Consider the following 20,998-nt stretch of genomic DNA (forward strand, 5'->3'; position numbering starts at 1 on the left):
TTACACTCAACACTTGAGATTAAAATAGCTTTATTGAAAGTGCTGTGAAAATCCACCATAGAGACATTAAGTTTTACCTTTTACACGTTGGTTGAAAGGTTTTAAGAAAAGAAAACTAAACCATGCATTTAAAAATTAAAGAAACGCCTGAACAATTGCAAGGCTGGAATAAAAACGTAAGCAAAGCCGAGCTGTACTGAAGGATGGTCTCAGGATAGGCACCCGTACTGTTGGAGAAGGCAGCGTTTAGCAATATAGGCATATAGGTTGCTCAGGTTTCTTCTTCTTACCCTTGAGTACAGCCAGCCTGTGGGACTGGATTGCTCAGGGAGCGAAACAGTACAGGCTGCATCCTGCACAGCCCACAGTACAGCATCCTGGTACAGCATCAGACATGCACGGTCTTCTGTGCCTCACCTCCATGGGAAGTTTCCAGGACATTACAGCATATAGATCTCCTTTTCATGGGATTTTATTATTATTATTTTATGTTTTCTGCGTTGTATGTAGGTACTCAGGTCCTTGGTAAGCTGATGAGGTGGCAGTGGGATAGATTTGGGATGTGAGAGGAGCGTGCTGTGGATGCCCTCTGCTGGCATCATCGCCGGGAGCTGCCAGCACCGAGTTCCCCCACCGCGTTTGCAACCTGGTTATTCTTTTGCTCATTTTCCTTTACTGCTTCTGGTTATGCCCCACAGGAGGGGAGTTCACAGCCGGCCTCTCCATCTCCTCCCAGGTGCTCACCATCTCCTTGCAGCCACGGGGAAAGCAGCATCAGGGCCATGCCCCCTCTCTGAAGGCTTCAAGCTCCCTGGAGCAGGGGGAAGCGCTGAAGCTTTCTACATTTCCTGTTTTCTTTCTTGCTGAAACCTCAGCCTGGTGCCAAACGGAGCTGACTTTCATCCACCTTTAGTTAAGGACAAGTCCCTGGCGCCACTTCATCAAAGCTGCAGTCTTTGGAACTGCGATGCTCAGAGCATGGGGTGCTGGAGCTGGAGCAAACTCAGGCAGCAGGGGAGCAGTGGTGTCTGTCAGTTGCTGCCCACCATCACTGTGAGCATCCTGAGCCCACCCGCAGCGGAGGTGTGCCACCGCCTGAGCCAAGATGTGGATTTACTGAGGCGTGGAGGGGTGGCAGGTACCACTGGGTAAAGGTGTGCAGCCAGGATAACCCCCAGTACCATGCTCCAGTACCATGTGGTGGTCCTGCGCCAGCAGCCCCCCTGGAGCAGCCACTCCTCTCACAGACTGAGAAACCAGCTGTGAAATCTGATTTCACCCACCTCTTCTCCCCGGGATGGATTACTCCTGTATTGGCACCCATTCCTGGGATGCAGAGAGCTGCCTATCACTACATACATGTTAAAGAACAGGAGAAGGATTATCACCCCGAAATGTTCAGTATTTTTTGCAAAGTGCTGGGGTAGACGTGGTAGAGGGTACAAACATCCCCTCTGCTTTCCTCTTGTGGCACTGGGGTGTTGCAGCAGTGCCGGGGTAGCACCAGGGCAGGGCTGGGGTGCTATGGTTGGCTCTGGAAGGCTGGGAAAGCACCTTTGCCGTGGCAGCAAGCATCCACCCTTTCAACTATCCCCTCTTTCCTCCCCAGCCCAGATCAATCTGGGTTTATCAGACACTCCTAAGCCTGCTGTGTTTGGTAGTTATTACTATTTGTTTTATTTTTCTGTGGTTTTAGGGCTGCAGAAGGTGAAGGAGCGCCTTCATAAACCACCAATTGATTTCTCATACATCACTAATACTCTTCCACTTTTGTCTTTGGGAGGACAAAACCCAAAAAAGGAACCTCAGAAATCAAAATAAGCATTGCTGTGGGTGCCCCGCAGCAGCAAACAGGGACAGATCAGCCCTCTCTGGCCTCTGCTTATTAACCAGCTTGGACCCAAACTCTGGGATGGGACAAGCAAAGGAGGGGATTCAGGGGACATGTGAAGGGCTGGCAGCAGCTGGGTGAAAGTCAGCTTTCATTTGTTTGCATGGCACTGCTGCTGCCTGGGTGAGCTCTAAAAGCAGAGCAGAGATGTTCTTCTTGGCATCCAGTTGTGCCACTTACAACCACGTACTGCTCAGCAGCTCCTGTGTCAAGCAGCTCCATCTGTGGGGGGGACAGATGCTCCTCAGGGCATCCCAGCATGTGGCTTTGCAGAGGAATGTGACTGACCCCACAGTGCAGGGCAGTGTTGGTGAGGTGGATGGAGGGGGCTGAGCAGCCCAGTCCTCATCAGCTTCCCGGTGGCTTGGCAGGGACCATCTGGAGGAGAGAGCTTTCTCTCCAATTACTCACATCAGGCTTTTGCCTGAGATTGGAGCTGTGTAAGAGGAGTCTCAGGAGGGATTAACACCCAAGAAGAAGGAGTGCTGCTCTCTGCTGGGTACCTAACACCATTTACTACAAATAATAATAATCGAGGTAGGAAGAAGCTTATTTAGTCCCATCTGCATTTGCATGATGTTAGAAATGTGCCTCCTTCTCAGTGGAACTGGGTAAGGCAACGGTGACAAACATCCTATCAGCATAATAGTCTTCTACTAATCTCATCGAAAACAATTAGCAGAGCTCCAGAAATCAAATTAGACACTGAACTGAAAAACTCTGATGGGATTTTCTTGACAAATAACAGTGGTAACGAATAAAGGATGGGGGGGTTTTCACTTGCACCTGCAGCATGTTAACAGAATGTGGGGCAGCTCAGAAGTGCAGGACCTCTTAAAAGAAGCAAAATAAGTATTGATGCTGTTTCTGCCTTCATCTAACATTTCTGGAGCCAGGGCTTGGGAAGAATGTTAATAATGTTTGTCTCTTTAGACAGGGCTTTTCATCCACTATCCTTTTACAAGGGAGATTAGATTTCTCATCCTCATTTTACAGCTGGAAAGAGAAGGAGAGAAAAGGAAAAGAAAGGAAAGGGAAAAGGAGCTCATAATGTCTCTGAATCTGAGCCAGTGCCCTAGGCACCAAGATCTTGGAGACAGGTCACAGTTCCTGGACTAAACATGCTGTGTTTTATACATATAATGCCTTGTTCAGTAGGGATTAAAGCAGCAAAGGGTTTACTTAAATCCAGACGAATGTTGTGGAAGATGAAGACACCCAGTTAAAGAACATTTGGAAATCAGGTGACCATGGGGTATTTTTGTACTGTAGAGGTTTACACCAGCAACAGTCTCTTCTATAAATTAGAAATTGCCTGAAAAATTGTCTTTTCTAATCCCATGCCTATGCTGTTTGTATCTGTTTGTGCTGTCTTCTTTAGAAATGTGTTTTGTTTGAAGCCCTACCATTATCTACTGCTATGTGTGTGCAAAATTGTTTAGTTTAGTAGATAAGGTCTTTGTTTGCCCAGAATAGTTTAGGGGTAGCAAAGGCACAGATGAGTGATTTTTGTTCATCCAGCTGTGATGTGTTTTGCCTGATTCTCCTTTCTCACAGTCTCTAGGATGGGGTTCCCAAGCTCCTCAGAGAAACTGTGAGATTTTTGCTTGTTCTCATGAATCCCTCTTTGTTCTGTCCTGTATTTAACCCTCACTAGTTTTACCCAGGTCAGGAGGTGGTACCCACCTTGAGCTGCATGTCTCTGAGGGCATGGGACACATGCAAATATCCATGAAAGGAAGAGCACCCAACCTCAGTCAGCAAGTGATTTCTACTCTGATCCATGTACCCAAATCACTGCTCATAGGAAGAGCTTGAGTGACGTGACATCCCTTTCTGACACCTGTAATTACCTCTAGAGGTTTAGTCAGGTTGTTACTTCACATCGGTGCTGGGGAGTGGTGAAATACTGAGCGATGCTCTCCCAGCTATATTATGCAGGAGGGCAAGTGAGGTGATCATAATTGTTGTTTCAGCCTTTAAAAATCTGTCAAGTTATGAATATTTCATGATCACTTTGGCTGGTGTGCTGGTACACAAGAAATAAAGTATCTGTTATTACTGGGGCAGAGCCGGTCAGGAATTTTCCAGCAGAATTGGTTTTTGTCAATAATTATTCAGTCAACAGTCCGTTTTCCTGGACCATGTTTATTTTAGTCAAAATTGTCATTGAAAGATTATCTAAGCATACTCTTTTAGAAGCCAAGGTGCCTTGTTGCATCTTTGTCTTTTCATCTATTAAACCAACAATATTAGGAATTCTTTTTCAAGGCTTGGTTGTATGGGAAATACTGACATTCATTCATTCCAGCTCAGACCAAAAGGGAGGTTTGAATCGTGCAGCTGCAGGGCAAGCACCAGCACACAGCTCATCCTACCTGGCTTCTCTGCCAGGGCAAGGCAGAGCTGGGGACCAGGGGATGCAGTCCTGCTGCAGGGAGACTGTACCAGCCCTGTGATGTGTGCAGCAGTGTTGTAAGCCCCTGCTCATCAAATGCTTTTCCTACCAAGAAGCAAAGCAAGAGCTTCTCAACTGCAGTGCTCCATCAGATAGGCTGTCTCCTGCAGGCAATAGGCTGGAGGCATTTGGAATGCGATTTCCATCAAATGCATCCTTTCCTCTTTCTCTTTGTTATGGATTGCAGGCTCAGGCATTGCTGGCATTTACTGCCTTCACAGCCTATTTTATACCTCCAGCAGACATGCTGCGAAATATACAGAGGCAGCAAAGCCTTACTGGATTTCTGTGTGCATGTAATAAGAACGGACAATGACTTGCTGTCTGTTACAGGAAAACTCATCGGTCTGTGTGTGGTGCAAAGGCTTCAGAAGTCGGTAATCTTTGCATATTTGAGTTGCACTTGGAATGAATAAGTGGTGAGAAAATAATTGTCAATAGGTCTGAAAGGGAGCTTTGAAAAAAACCGGGCTAGCTCTGGAAAGGGATTCATGGTGTTGGTTTTTCCCAGGCTGAGCAAGGGTTGTATTCCTGGGCATTAACAGCAGTTTGCACATGAGGCTGGGTTGGATGGAGTCTTGGGTGACATGGTCTAGTGTGAGGTGTCCCTGCCCATGGCAGGGGGTTGGAACTGAATTATCTTAAGGTCCTTTCCAACCCTAACTATTCTGTGATCCTATGAAGCATGGCTCTGTGGCTGACGGATGCCTGGTACAGCAGGATTGGGAGGTATTGGGGTTCAAACCCTGGTTGTGTTTCACACGTGTGGGATGTTTCACACTCTGGTGGGCAAGACTGGCTTGGCACTTCCAGAGGACCCAAACTCAGTCTCTGAAATCCTCATAGCTCTGGAACCAGTGTGATTCAGAGACTTATAAGGATATATAAAGGGTGTTAGGGCACTTTGAAAGGGTGCTAAGAGCTCTGGAGGCCTCGCTGAGGCTCCGTGGTGCACCAGCTACCTGCAGAGCCGTTGCAGGTGGTCCTCAGAGATCATTCATGCTACTGACCTATTCTCTTTTTTACTCTCTCTATTTCAGAGTTCGCACCTTCCCAAAAGAATCCCACCTGGGCCACGATACCGTCCGAGCCCTGATGTACTATGCCCTGAAGGTCTGGAGTGACATTACCCCACTGAATTTCCATGAAGTGGCTGGTAACAATGCAGACATCCAGATAGACTTCTCCAAGGCAGATCACAATGACGGCTACCCCTTTGATGGGCCTGGTGGGACAGTGGCACATGCTTTCTTCCCTGGAGACCATCACACAGCAGGAGACACTCATTTTGATGATGATGAGTATTGGACCTTCCGGTCATCAGGTAGGTTAGGGTGGGAGAGCTGCAGCCAAATGCTAGGGCTCCCAGTTTCTTCCTTCTGCTCTGGTGGTTAGAGTGGTGTGGCCACTGCTGTGCCTTCACCCTGAGCTTGAGAATCCCAGCACCTTCTTCTGGTTTCCCCCTCAGTGAAATGAGAGGGAAAGCAGCCTTGCTAGTGAAGTGGAAACAGTTAGCGTTGAGAACCTTCTATGTTCCTGGAAGCCTCAATGACATCTCTATGTTTCTCCCCATCGTACAAGCAGTTGGAGAACTCCCTAGCCCCATTCTCTTCTGGGACCTGGACAGCCACAGGCTGGGTGTGTGGCTGCTGGAGCTCTTGGAAGGAGACTGTATTCTCTGACTCTGGCATCTTTTGGGTGCTTTCACTGCCACGTATCCTGGTTTCCTATTTTAAAGCATATTTATAAGCTGACCTGCCTGGAAAGGGCTCTGTGGTCTGCAGGGAAAAAGCCCCCTGTGAACACTAGTTTTTTCATGCCATCTCGTGTCCATGACCTGACATCAGGATGGCTACAAGTTAGTTTAATTCTTTTTTCTCCTTTTATTCCATCTCATATGGCTGGAGGAAAGCTTTAATAAGCAGAGTGAATTCAGAAGCAAGCGTTCCTCAGCTGTGTGAGCCATCTGTGGGGATCAGGTCCCCAACCTTCGTGTCAGGCGTGTTTTGACAGAATAGATCCTCTGCAGTCACCAGCTGCTAATTTTCTTGTCACTCTACCTCCTCCGCCAGCCTCCCAATGGGCTGCTGCTGCCTCAGCTTAATGATTTCATTTAGACCTAATGGTTGTATTTCCTGAAGCCAGCGAATGCCTTCCTCCTCCCCACCCCTGTCCTCCCTGCCGTCCTCATCCCTGGTGAGTGTTTGTGGGCAAGAGTGTCAGCCAGATGTGCTGGAGGAGACCTGAGGTTAAGGCTAAAGGTCTGGGCCGGCTGATGCTTCAGGGTTCAGCTTGCTCCTTGCTTCATGCCACTGTGTCTGTTCACGGGGAAGGAAGAAAGCAGCAGCTCTGCTCTGCAGACATACAGGGAGGAGGCAAGGGCTGAGGTCTGTAGCTCACTTTAGTGGATGTGTTCTGTGATGAAGTAAAGAGTGGTGCTCCTTTTGTAGCTGTTGTAGAAGAGGGTCTTATGGAGGAGCAAGCTCAGGGCCAGCGGCCCCACAGGGAGGATCCCTCCAAGCAGTACGGGGGCATGAGGGGATGAGCCTGATGGCAAGAAAGCTGCCTTCTATTTTGAAGGTCTTGGAGCTACCCAAGCTTCATCTTTAATTTATTTTGTTCTCTCTCATAGGTGATATAAAAATATCCCCAAGGTTGTCAGTTTGGCATTAAAATGTCAGAAAGCATATGTCTTGTTCTACCCTAGAACTGGGGAAAACAGCACAGGTTATAAAATCCTGGCTGTTTACAGACATATAAATAATAGTCATTAAGAAAAAAGCAGAATTCAGCAAAAATATCCCCCCTCAACACCCCAAGCCCAGTGGGGAGTGCTAAGGACAGTGCGGGATCAGCCATGGCTGCTCCTGTGTGATTGTCTCCTTTGGTCCTGACTGTGGCTCAGGGAACGTGGGGCTCCCCTGAGCTCTGCAGAGACCTTTCTGTCCTCACTGCCTGTTTATTACAATACTTGCAATCACGATCTTTGTAATAGCCGTGCTTAAAATCACTGCTGCCCTCTGGTATTGCTCTGCAGGGTGTTGCTGTGCAGCAAGGGGCCGCAATTGGATGAATGCTTGGCTCAGCTGGGGGTGGGAATGCATCGAGCAGGACCAGCGCCATATAGCTCTTGGAAGCAGTTCTTCCTTTGCTTTAGCAGCAGTGGTATAGGCTTGGAGGTGGACATTAGCCCCCCTGACCTGTGTTTGAGGCTCTGGAGAGTATGGGATGGGTCTGTGCGTGTGGTGTGAAGCACTAGGGGTTGGATTGCAAATAAGAAAATATGGTGGAAAAGAACAGAGAGTGCTCAGACTGAGCGGGGAAAAAACTCATCAAGGGAGGTATCAACGTCCAATAAATTCCCCCTGATGCCCAGTATGGTGTGTGAGTATCTAAGTGTTTGCCTAAGGGAGCAGACCCTGGAGCTGCAGCCCCACCAGCACATGGTGCGGAAGGGAAGAAGAAGGGCAAGCCCCCCGAAAACAAGCTGGACATGGTCACGTTCCCCTGCTGCCAGCTCCTGTCAGGCCAGCAGAGAGATGAGCAGGGTTGGTGTGTGATGAGCGGGTGAACAGCTCTGTGTTGGCATGCGTGCAGGAAGGCGCTTGTGGTGGATTTGGCCGGCACTGTGAGGCAGGGAAAGCCCAGCAGAGCACCGTGGGCACTGCTGGGCACTCACTGCTCCTTGGCACATTATCACAGGCTTTGATGAGCTTCTGGCTACCGGCTGCAGCAATGTGGCATTGTGGGGATCACAGGGACTGTGCTGGCAGCTGCTGCAGGGTGAGATACAGGAGGAGGCTGCTCTGGCCTGGCCTCTGCAGTGCTGGTTGGTGGGGATGACAGATGGTTGTGCCGAGGTCGCTGTCTCAGATGTTGGTCCAGCTCTTTCTCAGGTACTGTCAGTGATCTGGGAATAAGAGGGGTGATCCCCTTATGTCTGTGGGGCTGAGGCCTCACGCTGTGGGCTGATGTTTGCCTTGCTTTCTGTTTTCATATGATACACTTCAGTCTCCTTTTTCCAACTGAACAAAAATTTCTTTTTCAAATTTCACCTATCCAAAGCTTTGCTTTCCAGTTTATCCAACATACACTTTCTCTTACAGCCCACCCAAATCCCCAAAATACAACCAGCATGCAGTGACTTTTATTTCAATTCTATCTTTATTTCCAGACGCTCATGGGATGGACCTGTTTGCTGTAGCTGTCCATGAGTTTGGCCACGCCATTGGCTTGACTCACATCTCTGCCATAGAGTCTATCATGAGACCCTACTACCAAGGTCCAGTGGGGGATCCTCTGAAGTATGACCTACCTTACGAGGACAAAGTCCGAATCTGGCAACTCTATGGTAAGTTTGTGTCCCTCACCTGGGTATAGCCTGTTTCTGCCATGGGGCGTGCTGGAATAGCTATTTTATAGGGGTGAGCGGAGCTGGTGTGAGGAGGGTGTTCCCCACTACTGCTTCTTTGTCTTTACGCACAGGAGTCAGGGAATCTGTGTCCCCCACAGCCAAGCCTGATGTAAGCAAACCTGATGACCACCCTGTCCTGCCAGAGCTGCCAGAGAACCGCTCCACTGTCCCGTAAGTCAAGTTTATCTCTTTCCTGCAAAGGACATGTAGTAGTGAAGCTCCATTTAGTGAAGCCTCCTCACTATGGCTCCAGTATTTCCCTCTGGACCTCTTGCCATCTGCAAAATACACACACAGAGTGCCCCTTCTTCCTCACATCTCCTCGTTATCTCCTGCATACACTATTGCTTTTATTAAGCAGTATGTGGCCAGCTAGCCCACAACTGGAGGGTTAAGAGCAAGAACAAGTGACAGTTGCTGTTTATCTCTCAAGTAATTTTTATCATCCAAGGCATGTCCAGAAATTCTGTAGCATCTTGCAGTGCTTTGCATTTCCCTAAGACTCAACATTTTACTCGTGTTAATGGAAATCTGTCCTCATCACCCTTAGGTAAACTCCTCCTTGCTGAAATTTTAATCAATTCCTCTGCAGTACCCTGAATTGTGCAAGCATAACTTACTAAACCTCTCCACAGTGAGCAACTCCCTAATGTACCTGTGGGGGTGAATATTGGAACAAGTGGACCGATAGCCTGCTTCCAACGCAGGTTTGCGTTGGCAAAGGGCTGCATACACTGAGCGTCATCGAGCAACCAGCGTGCCCTCATTAAGGGACATTCTAGATCTACCTCATTAATAAACGTTGGAGTTACCAAATTATTTTACTACCAGGGCAGCAGAACAGTAATGAGAAGATGGGTCACTGAGCAAAAAGGCAGGAGTTCATGGCCACACATATGTTTGCCAGATACCAGGAGTGGCCCAAGTGGGAGCAGCAGAGATGGAGCAGCTCACCTTCACCTCCTGGTCTGCCCCATGTGGGGTGTGACCTTCAGGAAGTCATTTCATCTCTCTGTGCCTCGATGACCCATCTGCAAAGAGGGGATCACAGCACTGAAGCATTAACGACCAGATCGGCCCTAAAGTAATTGAACCAAGAACAATTCAATCTTGAAAAAGTATCCCTGTGCTGCAGTTGCTTTTCTCACTTCAGCACCTTTTTCATCCCATTTTGCCCAGCTTGGTGTGATGCCCACAGTACACAGGTGCTGAGAGCCTGCTCTTGGTGGAGGTGTCCCAGCTGCCAGGGCTTGAAGAAAGGCTATGAGGGCCCTAAGGGATCCTTTGCCTTCAACATGCTGAATGCTGTTAGTTATCTGTCTTCCTGGGTAGCATCTAATGGAGCTTGTCCACAAGGCTCTGTGTGGCCGTATTTTGACCTAGAAACGAGAGCATTTCTCCCTGCTGCTGTAGGAGACCATCGTCTCACACCAGCAACAGGAGGAACTGGTAACTTGTTCATGCCAACGCCTTCTTCCTGCCCAGTGGGAGGGTGGATGGGGTTCACCTCCATGTCTGTCACTTTGTGGCTGAAGATGGTTGTGAAGCTGGTGCTGGCAGCCCAGCACAACTCTTCTATCAGCAAATTAGATTTATGACTCCCTGTCACTCACAGCAGCTTTTCCGTTCATGATCCCAGCATCCTCTCCTTGTCCTCCATCAATCATCATTTCTTACACAGGCTTTGTGGCTTTTTCAGTCCTTCATACTCTGCCTTCCACACTCACCTTGTTAAAAGCAGCTCAGTATCTTGCTGTGACTTGCCAGGTGGCATTCACTGGGTATCCCAGGGCACCATCGCTCCTCCAGGTCCCTCTGTTTTGGCTCAGCTGCTTTCTGCTTTGCAGCTCTGTCACATTTCCAACCACTGTTGCCTTCAATATGACAAGGAGCTCAGCCTTGGAGCAGCAATGTCCCCAGCCACTGGAGCAAGATGCTGCTTGGCTCTTATCCACCGTGTGTCCTGCTGCCTGGTGCAGCCAGCCAAGCCATGCTGTGCTACCAGGGAGCAGGAAGCCAGCTCAGCCCTCACCAGTGCCACTACCTGATAGATGTAGAATGTGTCCCTGCTTGACTCCCACTGATGGCCTCTGATGGGTCAGGAAGCATCTGCCACAAAGCTGTCTTCAGGCTGAGGGTTGCCCAAGCTCGCCTTGGAAATCCCTGTGCACATGGCTGGGTTTGGGCATGAGCAATGATAGATGGATGCAGCCTGTGGTCTGCTGCTGGCGGGTCTGGCGGTAGGGGAGATGTGGTCCATGGGATGGGAAGCGCCAGGGAGGGGACAGCCCCTCATCATCCATCTAGTCAATGCTTAGCTAGGCATCTCTCCACAGGATCAGGCGGGATGTGCCTAACAGATGCAACACTCACTTTGATGCAGTGGCCCAGATACGGGGAGAGGCTTTCTTCTTCAAAGGTAAGCATATGCTGTGGTCTTTGCCCGTGTCACCCTGTGGTGGCATTGCTGCGGTGGCATTGCTGCAGTCGCACAACACTGCAGCGGCAATGTCAGACAGGCTGGGGCAGGCAATAAGGATAAGCTGGATCGGGGTTTGCAGGCTGCGGGGCCAGCAGACCCAGGGAGGTGTCTCACATGCCACTGATTCCTTCTGGCTCAAATCAAAGGGCTTAGACCTTTAATCTGCCCGCTGAGGCTGAGGACGGGTGATAAGGAAATGTTAATGTCGATGCAAATCAATGCAAATCCTGCCTCTGGTGCAGAAGGAAACCACCCAGCTTGTGCCCTGTCTGTCACAGCACAGCAGAGGCTGATGGCTGGGGACATGCAGTAGCATTGCTGGGGGACCATCAGAGATCACGGCTGAGTGGGCACTGTGAGGGAGGCGGAGGAGAAGGGATGTGGTAGAGGTACGCAAAAGACTGAGCAGTAAAATTGAGCATTTCTTCTATCCAAAAAGGAGAAAGCCAGTGAAACTTAAACACAATTTATTTTAAAACTATAAAAATGGATGCTCTTTACCCAAGACCATAATTAACATGTGGGACCTGTGGCCAAGAGCAATTCAGTGGCACAAGCAGGTTGGGTTCTGGCAGGTGGTTAGGAAGGAGAGACCATTGGGGGCACTGGGCCTGGCCAAGCCACTGCAGTGTGGTGCCCACAAGGGATGTGTGTCCTAACACCAGGGCAGATGTGTATCCATGTTCCAAGTCCTGGGGTTTAGCGCTTCCCTCTGAAGTGGCCAGGCTGGTAACAACCCAGCATGTACCATGCCACACTGATCCATCATACTGCACCACCCAAGGAAAGAACTAAAATCTGATATCTGCATGTTCAAAGTCAAAATCTAGGTAGAACCAAGGATGAGCAGAGCAACAACAGCTCTCCACTGCTTTTTTCCTGGATACCTCCAACTTTCCTTCCTCCCACACTTCACCTTCCCTAACGCTGCTTGCTGAGCATTGCCCAAAGACAACATGCACATGATTGCAGAGCCGTCTAGTTCCATGTCAGCAAACACTTGTGTGTCCCTGGGGTGCCCGACTGTTGACGAGGATCCCATCGGTGCCTTCTCAGCTGTACAGAGCCCATGTAGGCTGGAGCTTATTTTGCCATCTTTCCAAAATGGAAAAATGCCCACTAGGCACTTCTTTCCATCCCTGGGCACCGTTTGGCAACCCCAAAGCCATCCGGCAGGGAAGCAGAAGCATCTTCCCAAGGATCAAGAGCAGTGTCCAGGCGCATATAACCCATCTGGGTATCACAGCGCAAGTCTCATGTTGCAGGCAAGGACGGCAAAAGGGCTCCAGAGAATTCAGTGTCTGTGCCCTTGGGGGAGCATAATAGGGAGGCTGTTCCCCTGTGGCATTTGCTCAGATGCCGGTTCCAAAAAGCCACAGTGAAGAAGGGAAAATAAGAGACAACTGGCGTCCAGGATAAATGGCTGGCTGTCTTTCAGAGGGTGAAAAAACAGATGAGAAGTAGAGAGAAATCCATCTCAGTGTCTATTCATGGATATATTTATTGTGGGCCAAAATGCAAATGCAAAGAGCACAGTGTCAGTGGATGCCAGCTGCAAAACTGTATCCGGAGTCCAGCATCCTCCCTCGGAGCCCCCATCGCTGCGACCAAACCATCCTGGGCACCAAGGAGCAGGGATGTCACCTCTGGGGCAGGATTTTAACACCCTCCTCCAGTGAAGAGCTCCCTCCACCAATGGACACTTGTTTTGAGCTGGTCTGGCTGGTTCCTTAGCTGGAGAGAAGCATCTCCCACCACACAGGCATTGGTACCAGAGCTCCCCAGGGCTCCCAGGCTTGTCGCATTGAAGGCAACAGTGAGTTGGAAATGCTGCTTGTGTTGATTTAGGTGCCGTGCTACAGACTCCTGAAGTTTTTAATACGACTTTGGCCTCTGTGTGTGTCTGCACAGTGTGTGCAGCAGCCTTGCCAGAGGCAGCCAAAGTCTAGAGAGCATCATACGCAGCTGGGATCAAAATCACCTGGTATTAAAGAAAGCAATTGCTTCAACCCTTCATCCATATAAAATGAGACGCTTGGGACTGCAGGACTTCACACTTGGCTTTCATCCTGCTCAGTTTTCCAGCTAAGACAGTGGCTTTAAATCAAGTTTTTGAAACAAACATGGGGTTGGGATTACTTTTTTTATATTATTATTATACTTCTGCATGCTAATGGCAGCAATTCCCCCATGGGTCTGGCTTTGGCTAATGATCATCCAGCACTCTGGCAAGCAGGCTTGACTGTGACAAAGCACGAGCACAGGCAGACTAGGGCTGATGCATTCAGAATTCCTTGCTACTTGCTATATTTTTTTGCTTTTTGCTGATAGCTTAAAAAAAACCCAACCAAACCAACCAACAGCCCAGGCTGTGCCTGACTTTGAGGGTAGATTTAAAGCTTGCTTGCTGCAGCTGCACACCCGCTGAGCCCATCGCTGGCAAATGGTTGTAATGTCAAAAGCACTGAAGCTTCCCTCCTTGTCTCAAAGACACCCAGGCCACTCCAAAGCTCAGTATCTGCTAAAGAAGGAATTATCTTGAGCTGTATTTCTTGTTATAAAAGTGAAGATCTGTGTTTGGTGCCTCACTAATTAGAGATGCAGAGATCATCTTTATTTAATTACATGTGTTTCCATCGATATACAATGACCACCAAATTTGAATCCTTTTTTCTTTTACGTTCTTCAAAAGAATCTGTAATTATAGCAATTCCTACCACATGTGAATGTATTATTCATTGGTGTGCTTCGGTCAGATCAAATATGCAGACTGGAGCAGAAGAACAAGACTATGATATAAATCCTTATAATTAGAATAAAAGCGCCCTCTCTGCAGATGTTTAAGTGTTAAAGTTTCGCCTTCTGCATTATTAGGCTAAAATCCAATTTCCATAAAATTTTAAAAGATGGTGTCACAATCTGCCGGCTCTGGAGGAAGGGCTGAGTGTCATGAATACAAATCTGAAGATGCATCTTGGGTTTCTGTTGCTTATCCCCCTCGGGGGAATCCATGCGAGAGCAGATATAAATAACATGCAATAATTTCTAACAGGCACTAACAAATATGAGACAAAGTTGAGAGCTGCCTCTTGGACATGTTGCTCCAGCTCGGATCTCACTGTGTGGAGCTCTTTGGGAATAATGCAGCACAAGGTGTGTTGCACAAACTGAGGCTGAAAACCCTTCAGAGCCGGGTTTTGAGTTGCCCCTAAAAAGCATTAAGACTCCTCAGGAAATCCCACATAAGGGTCCTTCAGCAGGAATAAGTTTGGCATCCTTCCCACAGAGAACCAGCCTGTTTCCTTCTCCATTACCCAGAACATTCCAGAAATACCCCAACCCAAACTCTTTTCAGGCTGGGGCTGTGGTGCTGCAGGTGCTGGAATTGTGTCTGCTTACACCACTAGCACATTCAGCCTCTGGGAGCACCCTACTTATCCTTCACGTCTAGATGGTACCAAACTCCTCAACTGTGCCTCCTTCCCCACCTCAAACCCTTCCAGTTTTATTAATATAGTTTCCTCCTCTATTTTCTTACTTCCTTTCTTCATCTAAAAAAAAAAGCCTCTGGTATTTCCATGTTTTATCATAACATGATACACCTTTCTAAATGTGACAGCAGGGAGGGAGGAGATGAAAGGCTCCTCTCACCTTGCTCCGGCTCAGCAGTGCAGCTTCACACCACAGCCAGGAGGATAACCACTCCGATGCAATGTCCAGAGGATTATTTTGATCCCCCAAAGGGGATTCTTCTAATGGCTGCCAGAAATAGAAAGCACGAGCAGCTGCTGCTGGAAAGCAGGATGCCTCTAATTCATAGCTCCCATCTCACATGCTTTGCTTTCGGCTGCTGCCACGTGCCCAGCGCTCATCCCTGCCGGTGAAGGTGGGTTGCAGTGTGGTTCAGTAATGTCCAGTCTGTTCCTCCAGGCAAGTACTTCTGGAGACTGACTCGCAATAAGCACTTGGTCTCCCTCCAGCCGGCTCAGATCCACCGTTTCTGGCGGGGCTTGCCGCTCAACCTGGACAGCTTGGACGCGGTCTATGAGAGAACCAGCGACCACAAGATCGTCTTCTTCAAAGGTGAGACCAAATGGAGGTAGCATGTGCGTCTCCCCAGTGTAGAGCCCGGTGCCAAGATACCTTGGCAGCGTTTTGACCTCTCCTGCAGGCAGGAGACACCAGCAGCAGCCATTGAGCATCTCCCAGGGCAGGTCCGAGACCTGTTTTCTATGAGCAAGGCCAGGAGAAACCAGCGCACAGGGAGGGCAGGCAAAAAGTAGCAGTCATGTTCCCCAGAAACTGAGGGAAATGTCATTGAAGACAAAGTTCAGCCACATCTAACTGAAATCTTAGCTTACCAAGAATGAAATAAAAGCAGGAATCGCCCATACACAAGCTTTACAGGCTTTAAGTTCCTTCTTTGGCCTTTTCTCTTTTTAGTATTTGCTGCTGAGAAGAGAAGCAGCAACAGAGGGGACAAAAACGAAACCTGAAGGGCTTGGGTTTGCTAATTATATTTCTGTTACTTTTTTTTTCCTTAAAATAAGTGTCATCATCCTCTCTTGTTATTCACAACTCACAAGTTTCTTTCTGAAGAGCTGGTGGAAAGAGATTAGCCCTTGGTTCCTATACAAATGTCCAAGTCCCCCACAAACCACGTGCCCATGCTGGTTCGATGTTACCTACATGCTGAATGTCACCCAAGCCCTCAGCAGCCACCAGCTCTTGTTTTGCAAAGGTTGTGCACATGAAGAGCTAAACACATCCCAGCCCTCCGTGCTCCCCAGCTGGAAACTGCTTTTGTCCCTGACTGCTGTGCTGCAAGCGTGGTGCAATTATCGGTTTCAGAAATGCTGAACTGAGCGCTTCTGAAAGCAATAATTTGGTTTCGATTCCTCCAGCAACGCTAAAGGAATGGCTAATCCTGTGCGAGGCTCTGTGCTCACAGAAGCGTTTCTAAGCCCAGCCAAAGCCCTTCCATGCACTGAGCACCGCAGAGCAGCGCCAAGCCCTGCATCTTCCCAAGGGACAGCACGCAACAGGCTCTGCTGCACGTTTCCAGCTGCCTCGGGCAGCCCGCCCTGCTCTGCCTTTCCACTAATCCGGAGGGAATGGGGCCAGCTGGAGCGTGGCAGCCCTTATGCCTGGCACCAGACCCTCTCAGCCAGGTCTATGGACCACAGCAGCACTCATTCACTTCCTTCCCTTCTCTCCATGCTAGGGACACACAGACCTCAGCAGCTCAGGTCCAGGGGCTGCTTGAGAGGCCAAATTACAGCTGTGCCAACAGCTGGGTCTTGCAAGGCACAGCGCTGCATGGTCACGCATGATGTGTGTTTGTCCTGCCTAGCTCCTAACGTTAAACTCAAGATTTTCTTTCCAGCTAGAAAATACTGTCTCACTCTCCAGCGCCGTTTCATTTGTCCCTGGACAGAAACCAAAGCACACAAATTACCCCAGCCTCTGAGGTCCTGCTGCTGATACATGGGCATGTATTTAAGTGCCTCTTCAGATTTTCTAGAAAACCAAGGGAACAAAAAGCCTGATCTTTAAAATAGGTTGTGTAATACCTAAAAGGACTCTGCAGCTTCCTAAAGAGACATTGTGCAAACAGAAAGACTGCCCCAGTGGTTAGAGGATTATGTAGGAATTAAGAGGTCTGAGTTCATTTTCTTGTTCTGCCACAGAGCAGGGACCAGTCATGCTGTGCTTCATTTTTATCAGGGGGAAAATAACCCGTATTGACGATTCTCGTCTGCCTAGCATAGGGCTGGAGTGGGGTGGCTGTGTAGGGCACCTAAGAGCAGTGAGCTGCTCAGATGGGATTTGTCCAGCCCCTGTGCATCCTCCTAACATTTCTTAAAATCCACAGGTCCTTCAGCCTGGCTGGCTCTAGAAAGTGTGGTGATTTCTCTCCCAAAGCAGGACTACATTTGGCTTCTCAGGAGTCAAATAGTAGGCAGAAAGCACCCAATTTGCCTACAAAAGCTGCATATAACTATTTCTTGCAGCTGGATAGCAGGCAGAATTCAAAGGGGCAGAAAACCAAATGCCACCACCTGCAGCCATTCAGAAGCGAAGGGGGGCTGTGCTCTATGGAGAGCGTGACACAAAAAAGCCAACTATCTATTCAAAGATCTAAATTCTGCACCATCCCCATCCTTAAATGCCAAGAGATTGTCCCGAGGATTGTCACGGCAACAGATAATGAAACATCAGCTCGTCTGTGGGGTAATGATGGTTTTAGCAGTGAAACAAATGTGATTTTGCTCTGTGCTTCTTTCCTTTTACAGGAGACAGATACTGGGTCTTCAAAGACAATAACGTGGAGGAAGGATACCCACGGCCCATCTTGGACTTCGGCCTGCCACTGGGAGGAATCGACGCTGCTTTCTCCTGGGCCCACAATGACAAGACTTATTTCTTTAAGGACAATCTCTACTGGCGTTATGATGACCACGAGCGGAGGATGGATCCTGGGTACCCTTCAGAGACCATGCTGTGGAAGGGAATACCAAGCCCTTTAGATGATGCCATGAGGTGGTCAGATGGTGAGTCCATATGCTGGTCCAAAAAACAAGAAGAAATAAACAATCAGTGCTTCATTTGCACTTGAGCTATAGCCCCTTCTGACATAAACTGCTAAGTCCCAGATGAGACAACAGTTCCTGGTGTCTGAAAGCTGAAGAGGGAGGTAGGTTTCCAGCCAGAGCTCCCTGCATGCTCACTAAAAGTCTTTGTAATTTCTAGCAGACAACAGAAATATCTTGGGGGCCTAATAAATTGATTTGATTAAAAGAACACAGTTGATGTTATTTTGCAGTGGGTTTTATCCTAATATGTGCTGATTTGCTCCTCACTGAATTTGTTGTCATTGGATTTTTAGCTAGATATATGAGGATGCGGATAGAAAATATTTTTAAGGGAGATGTTTTCCCCAGAGTTACAACTTATTTTGCAGGGATGAGATTTCTCAGTAGTTTCTTCCCCCTGAAAAGACCACAAGTGGCCCCTGATGGCCATTGAGAGATACGTATGGTGTGTGCAGCTGTGGATTTACTAGAGCTTTTATCCTGCACACTCTCAAACCAGGGGGATGCATCTGTTCTAGGACCCTCCATAGAAAAGGCAACATCTCACCACCTGCCTCCCATCTGTCTGGTGGCTCCTGGCCGATGTGAGAGGTCCCGGCTGAGCACAGCATCGTCTTTTTGAGCATCCCACCAGCAGCCACTGTGCTCTGCAGTGAGAGAGGGTATTGGCAACAAGCAGCAGTATTGCATATGTCTCCCAGCTCCAGTGGGAGTGTTCCAAGTGCTCCACTGGGAAAGCACCCATCACGCTCACCTTGCCTTTGGGTTTTGGTCTCTTCGCAGGTGCAAGTTACTTCTTCAGGGGCAAGGAGTACTGGAAAGTGCTGGACAGTGACCTGGAGGCGCAGCCAGGTTACCCACAGTCCATCGCCAGAGACTGGCTGGTGTGCAGTGACATGCAGTCCGACTCGCCCGAAGCGGCCGGGAGCAGCAGGACTGGGGCACGCTCCAAGCCGGGGCAGCACGACGAGAGCCGCTCCGAAAACGGCTACGAGGTGTGCTCCTGCACCTCGGCCTCCCCATCCCTCCGTGCATGCCCTTTGCTCAGACTGGCAGCCAGCCTCCTGCTGACCAGCGTGTGGACAGCAACACTGCTGCGTCCAGCCCTATGACACCTCATCCTGCACAGGCAACACCATGGTGCTCCGGGGAGGGAAGGACGATATGATCCCGTGATGCTAACTGTCGCAAACAGAAAAACATTCCTAGAAACTTGCCAATGAAGGGTTTGAATTCTCCATGAGAAATGAACTGTGGTTTTTTGTTTTGTTTTGGGGTATTTTTTCTTCTTAATTTTAGTTTAAAGGTCTAATAACAGATTTTGAGTTCTGCACCTCCTTATTCCCCCATCCAGTTAAAGATGAGAGCAGCCTAATATTTAATTTAGTAATGTTCCATAGAGATGTGTTGCTTTGGATGTTTAAACATGGCAAATGAAGGAGGGGAGAGCTACTGTCATTGAATGGGAACAGAGGAGATGCTGCTGAGACAGATGGCAACATCCTGGAGGAAAGGCAGCAAGGCCACAGGCGAGAGGTGGTAGTTATGCATCCTATTGGATGTACTAGCTAGGAAGAAACTTTGACTCCACTAAGATTAACTGCAAGGTGACAATTTAATGTCAAACCCTCTGTGGTCACTGATGTCTCGGTAACCTGTATCAGTTTCTATGGGTCAGAAACACCTTTGCCTTTCAGAAGGCAGTGCAGCTTATCTTTGTACCAGAGTCATTTAAATCTAACAGTTTCTCTAATAAACCTTGGCTGCCTACACAGAGATCTCCCACTCCTCTGCCAGACCAAGCCTGCCACCTGCAGTAAGTGCTGACTACTGAGGCTGGGGAGCAGCCTCACCTCTGCGCAAGGAGCAACCTTGTGCAGCCAAGTGAGATGCAATGACACCCATCACACCTGCCTAATCCATGTACATGAAGTCCTGCTCTTGGAGTTCTTGTTTCAGGTTGGTTTACATTTTGGGAGGGATCAAGATGTATTCCATTCATTCGTGACTCTGTCAACCTGTGGGCCCTGTGGAGGATGGGCTGGAATAGGGAGGGATGCTGAACAGTCAGCATCAAACTCTTCTTGATGCCTCTGCCAGGAGTTTGGAGTGACAGAAGCAAGGTCAAGCACTGCTTTAGGATGTTCCTGGTGGGTTATTTCCCTAACTGCTAATCCATTTTCTGCAGCACAATTTGGGCATCTGAGAGTCCTTGAAAATGGTGAGAGAACCTGTGCTAGTAACTGTATGTGATTGAGATGTCAGGAAGGCCAGAGTCCTCCAGGCTGGTGGTGTCAAGGAGTTGAAGGAGACAAATGAGCAGCAGCAACTGGGACATACTATTCTCTCCTCTGCTTCTGTAAAACTCTTACAGAGATGCCTCTTGCTGCCTCTGCTAGGGCCAGCTTTTGGGAGAGATCCGTCAGGAGGCAGGAAGCCACAGGCAGTGAGTGTCACTGTGGGACCCAAGGCTGCTCCACTCGCCCTGGTGCCAGCCAGGGCTTTTGCCGTGGGGCCAGATATAACACAGAGGCCTCTGTGGCGCAGGGGGAAAGGCAGAAGTGCCTCCTGATAGAGAACAGGGGTCACCCTGAGTTTTCCTCTCTGTTGTTTGCATTTTTAAACAGTCCCAGTCATTCACAGGGTGCTGCTATTTTCAGGGTGATGTGCTACAGTGTGATGTTACGGGGCATGAGTCAATGGAAACCTCCCCTTAAACCATTAAATAGCCTTAAAAAATATACAAACCAGAAACCCTCACACATAGCAGCTCACTCTGCTGAGTAAAGCTGCCTCTGGTGTTCGCACTGCAGCTCCCCATCCCACCTCTTGCCATCATGGGAGATGGGGTTCTCCTTCAGTTCACATCACTTTTCTTCCTCTCCCCTCTCTAGAAGACATGGCTTTTAGTCCTTGCTGGGGTGACACTGCATGAATGTCAGCATGTTACAGATTTCCCTTGGGAATGAGGCCAGGTAGGAGCACAGCATCTCAGGGAAGACATCCTCTCTCTTTTTTTTCCCCCTCTTTTTTTGTCTTAGTCCACCAAAGAACTACCCAGAAGCTGCACCTGAAGCATCAGAGGAGGCAGGGACATGGTTAGCACTGCTTCCACGACTGCTCCAGCCCAACCAAGGAGCTTGCTGTGACACGGACC

General features: G+C 48.9%; 1 protein-coding gene across 1 annotated transcript in view; it reads left to right on the plus strand.

The window, feature by feature from the left end:
- The window catches only part of MMP17 (matrix metallopeptidase 17), a 62,989-nt gene extending 43,374 nt beyond the window's left edge, over positions 1 to 19,615 (plus strand). The window contains exons 4-10 of the mRNA XM_030501894.1: positions 5,390 to 5,673; positions 8,524 to 8,700; positions 8,835 to 8,934; positions 11,100 to 11,182; positions 15,176 to 15,328; positions 17,542 to 17,799; positions 18,625 to 19,615. Of these exons, the coding sequence (XP_030357754.1) occupies positions 5,390 to 5,673; positions 8,524 to 8,700; positions 8,835 to 8,934; positions 11,100 to 11,182; positions 15,176 to 15,328; positions 17,542 to 17,799; positions 18,625 to 18,953 (1,384 nt within the window). The 3' untranslated portion in view covers positions 18,954 to 19,615. The remainder of the gene's footprint in view (positions 1 to 5,389; positions 5,674 to 8,523; positions 8,701 to 8,834; positions 8,935 to 11,099; positions 11,183 to 15,175; positions 15,329 to 17,541; positions 17,800 to 18,624) is intronic.
- The last annotated feature ends 1,383 nt before the right edge of the window (positions 19,616 to 20,998 follow it).

The sequence above is a fragment of the Strigops habroptila genome, chromosome 11 (assembly GCF_004027225.2).
Source record: "Strigops habroptila isolate Jane chromosome 11, bStrHab1.2.pri, whole genome shotgun sequence".
Taxonomy (NCBI): Eukaryota; Metazoa; Chordata; class Aves; order Psittaciformes; family Psittacidae; genus Strigops; species Strigops habroptila.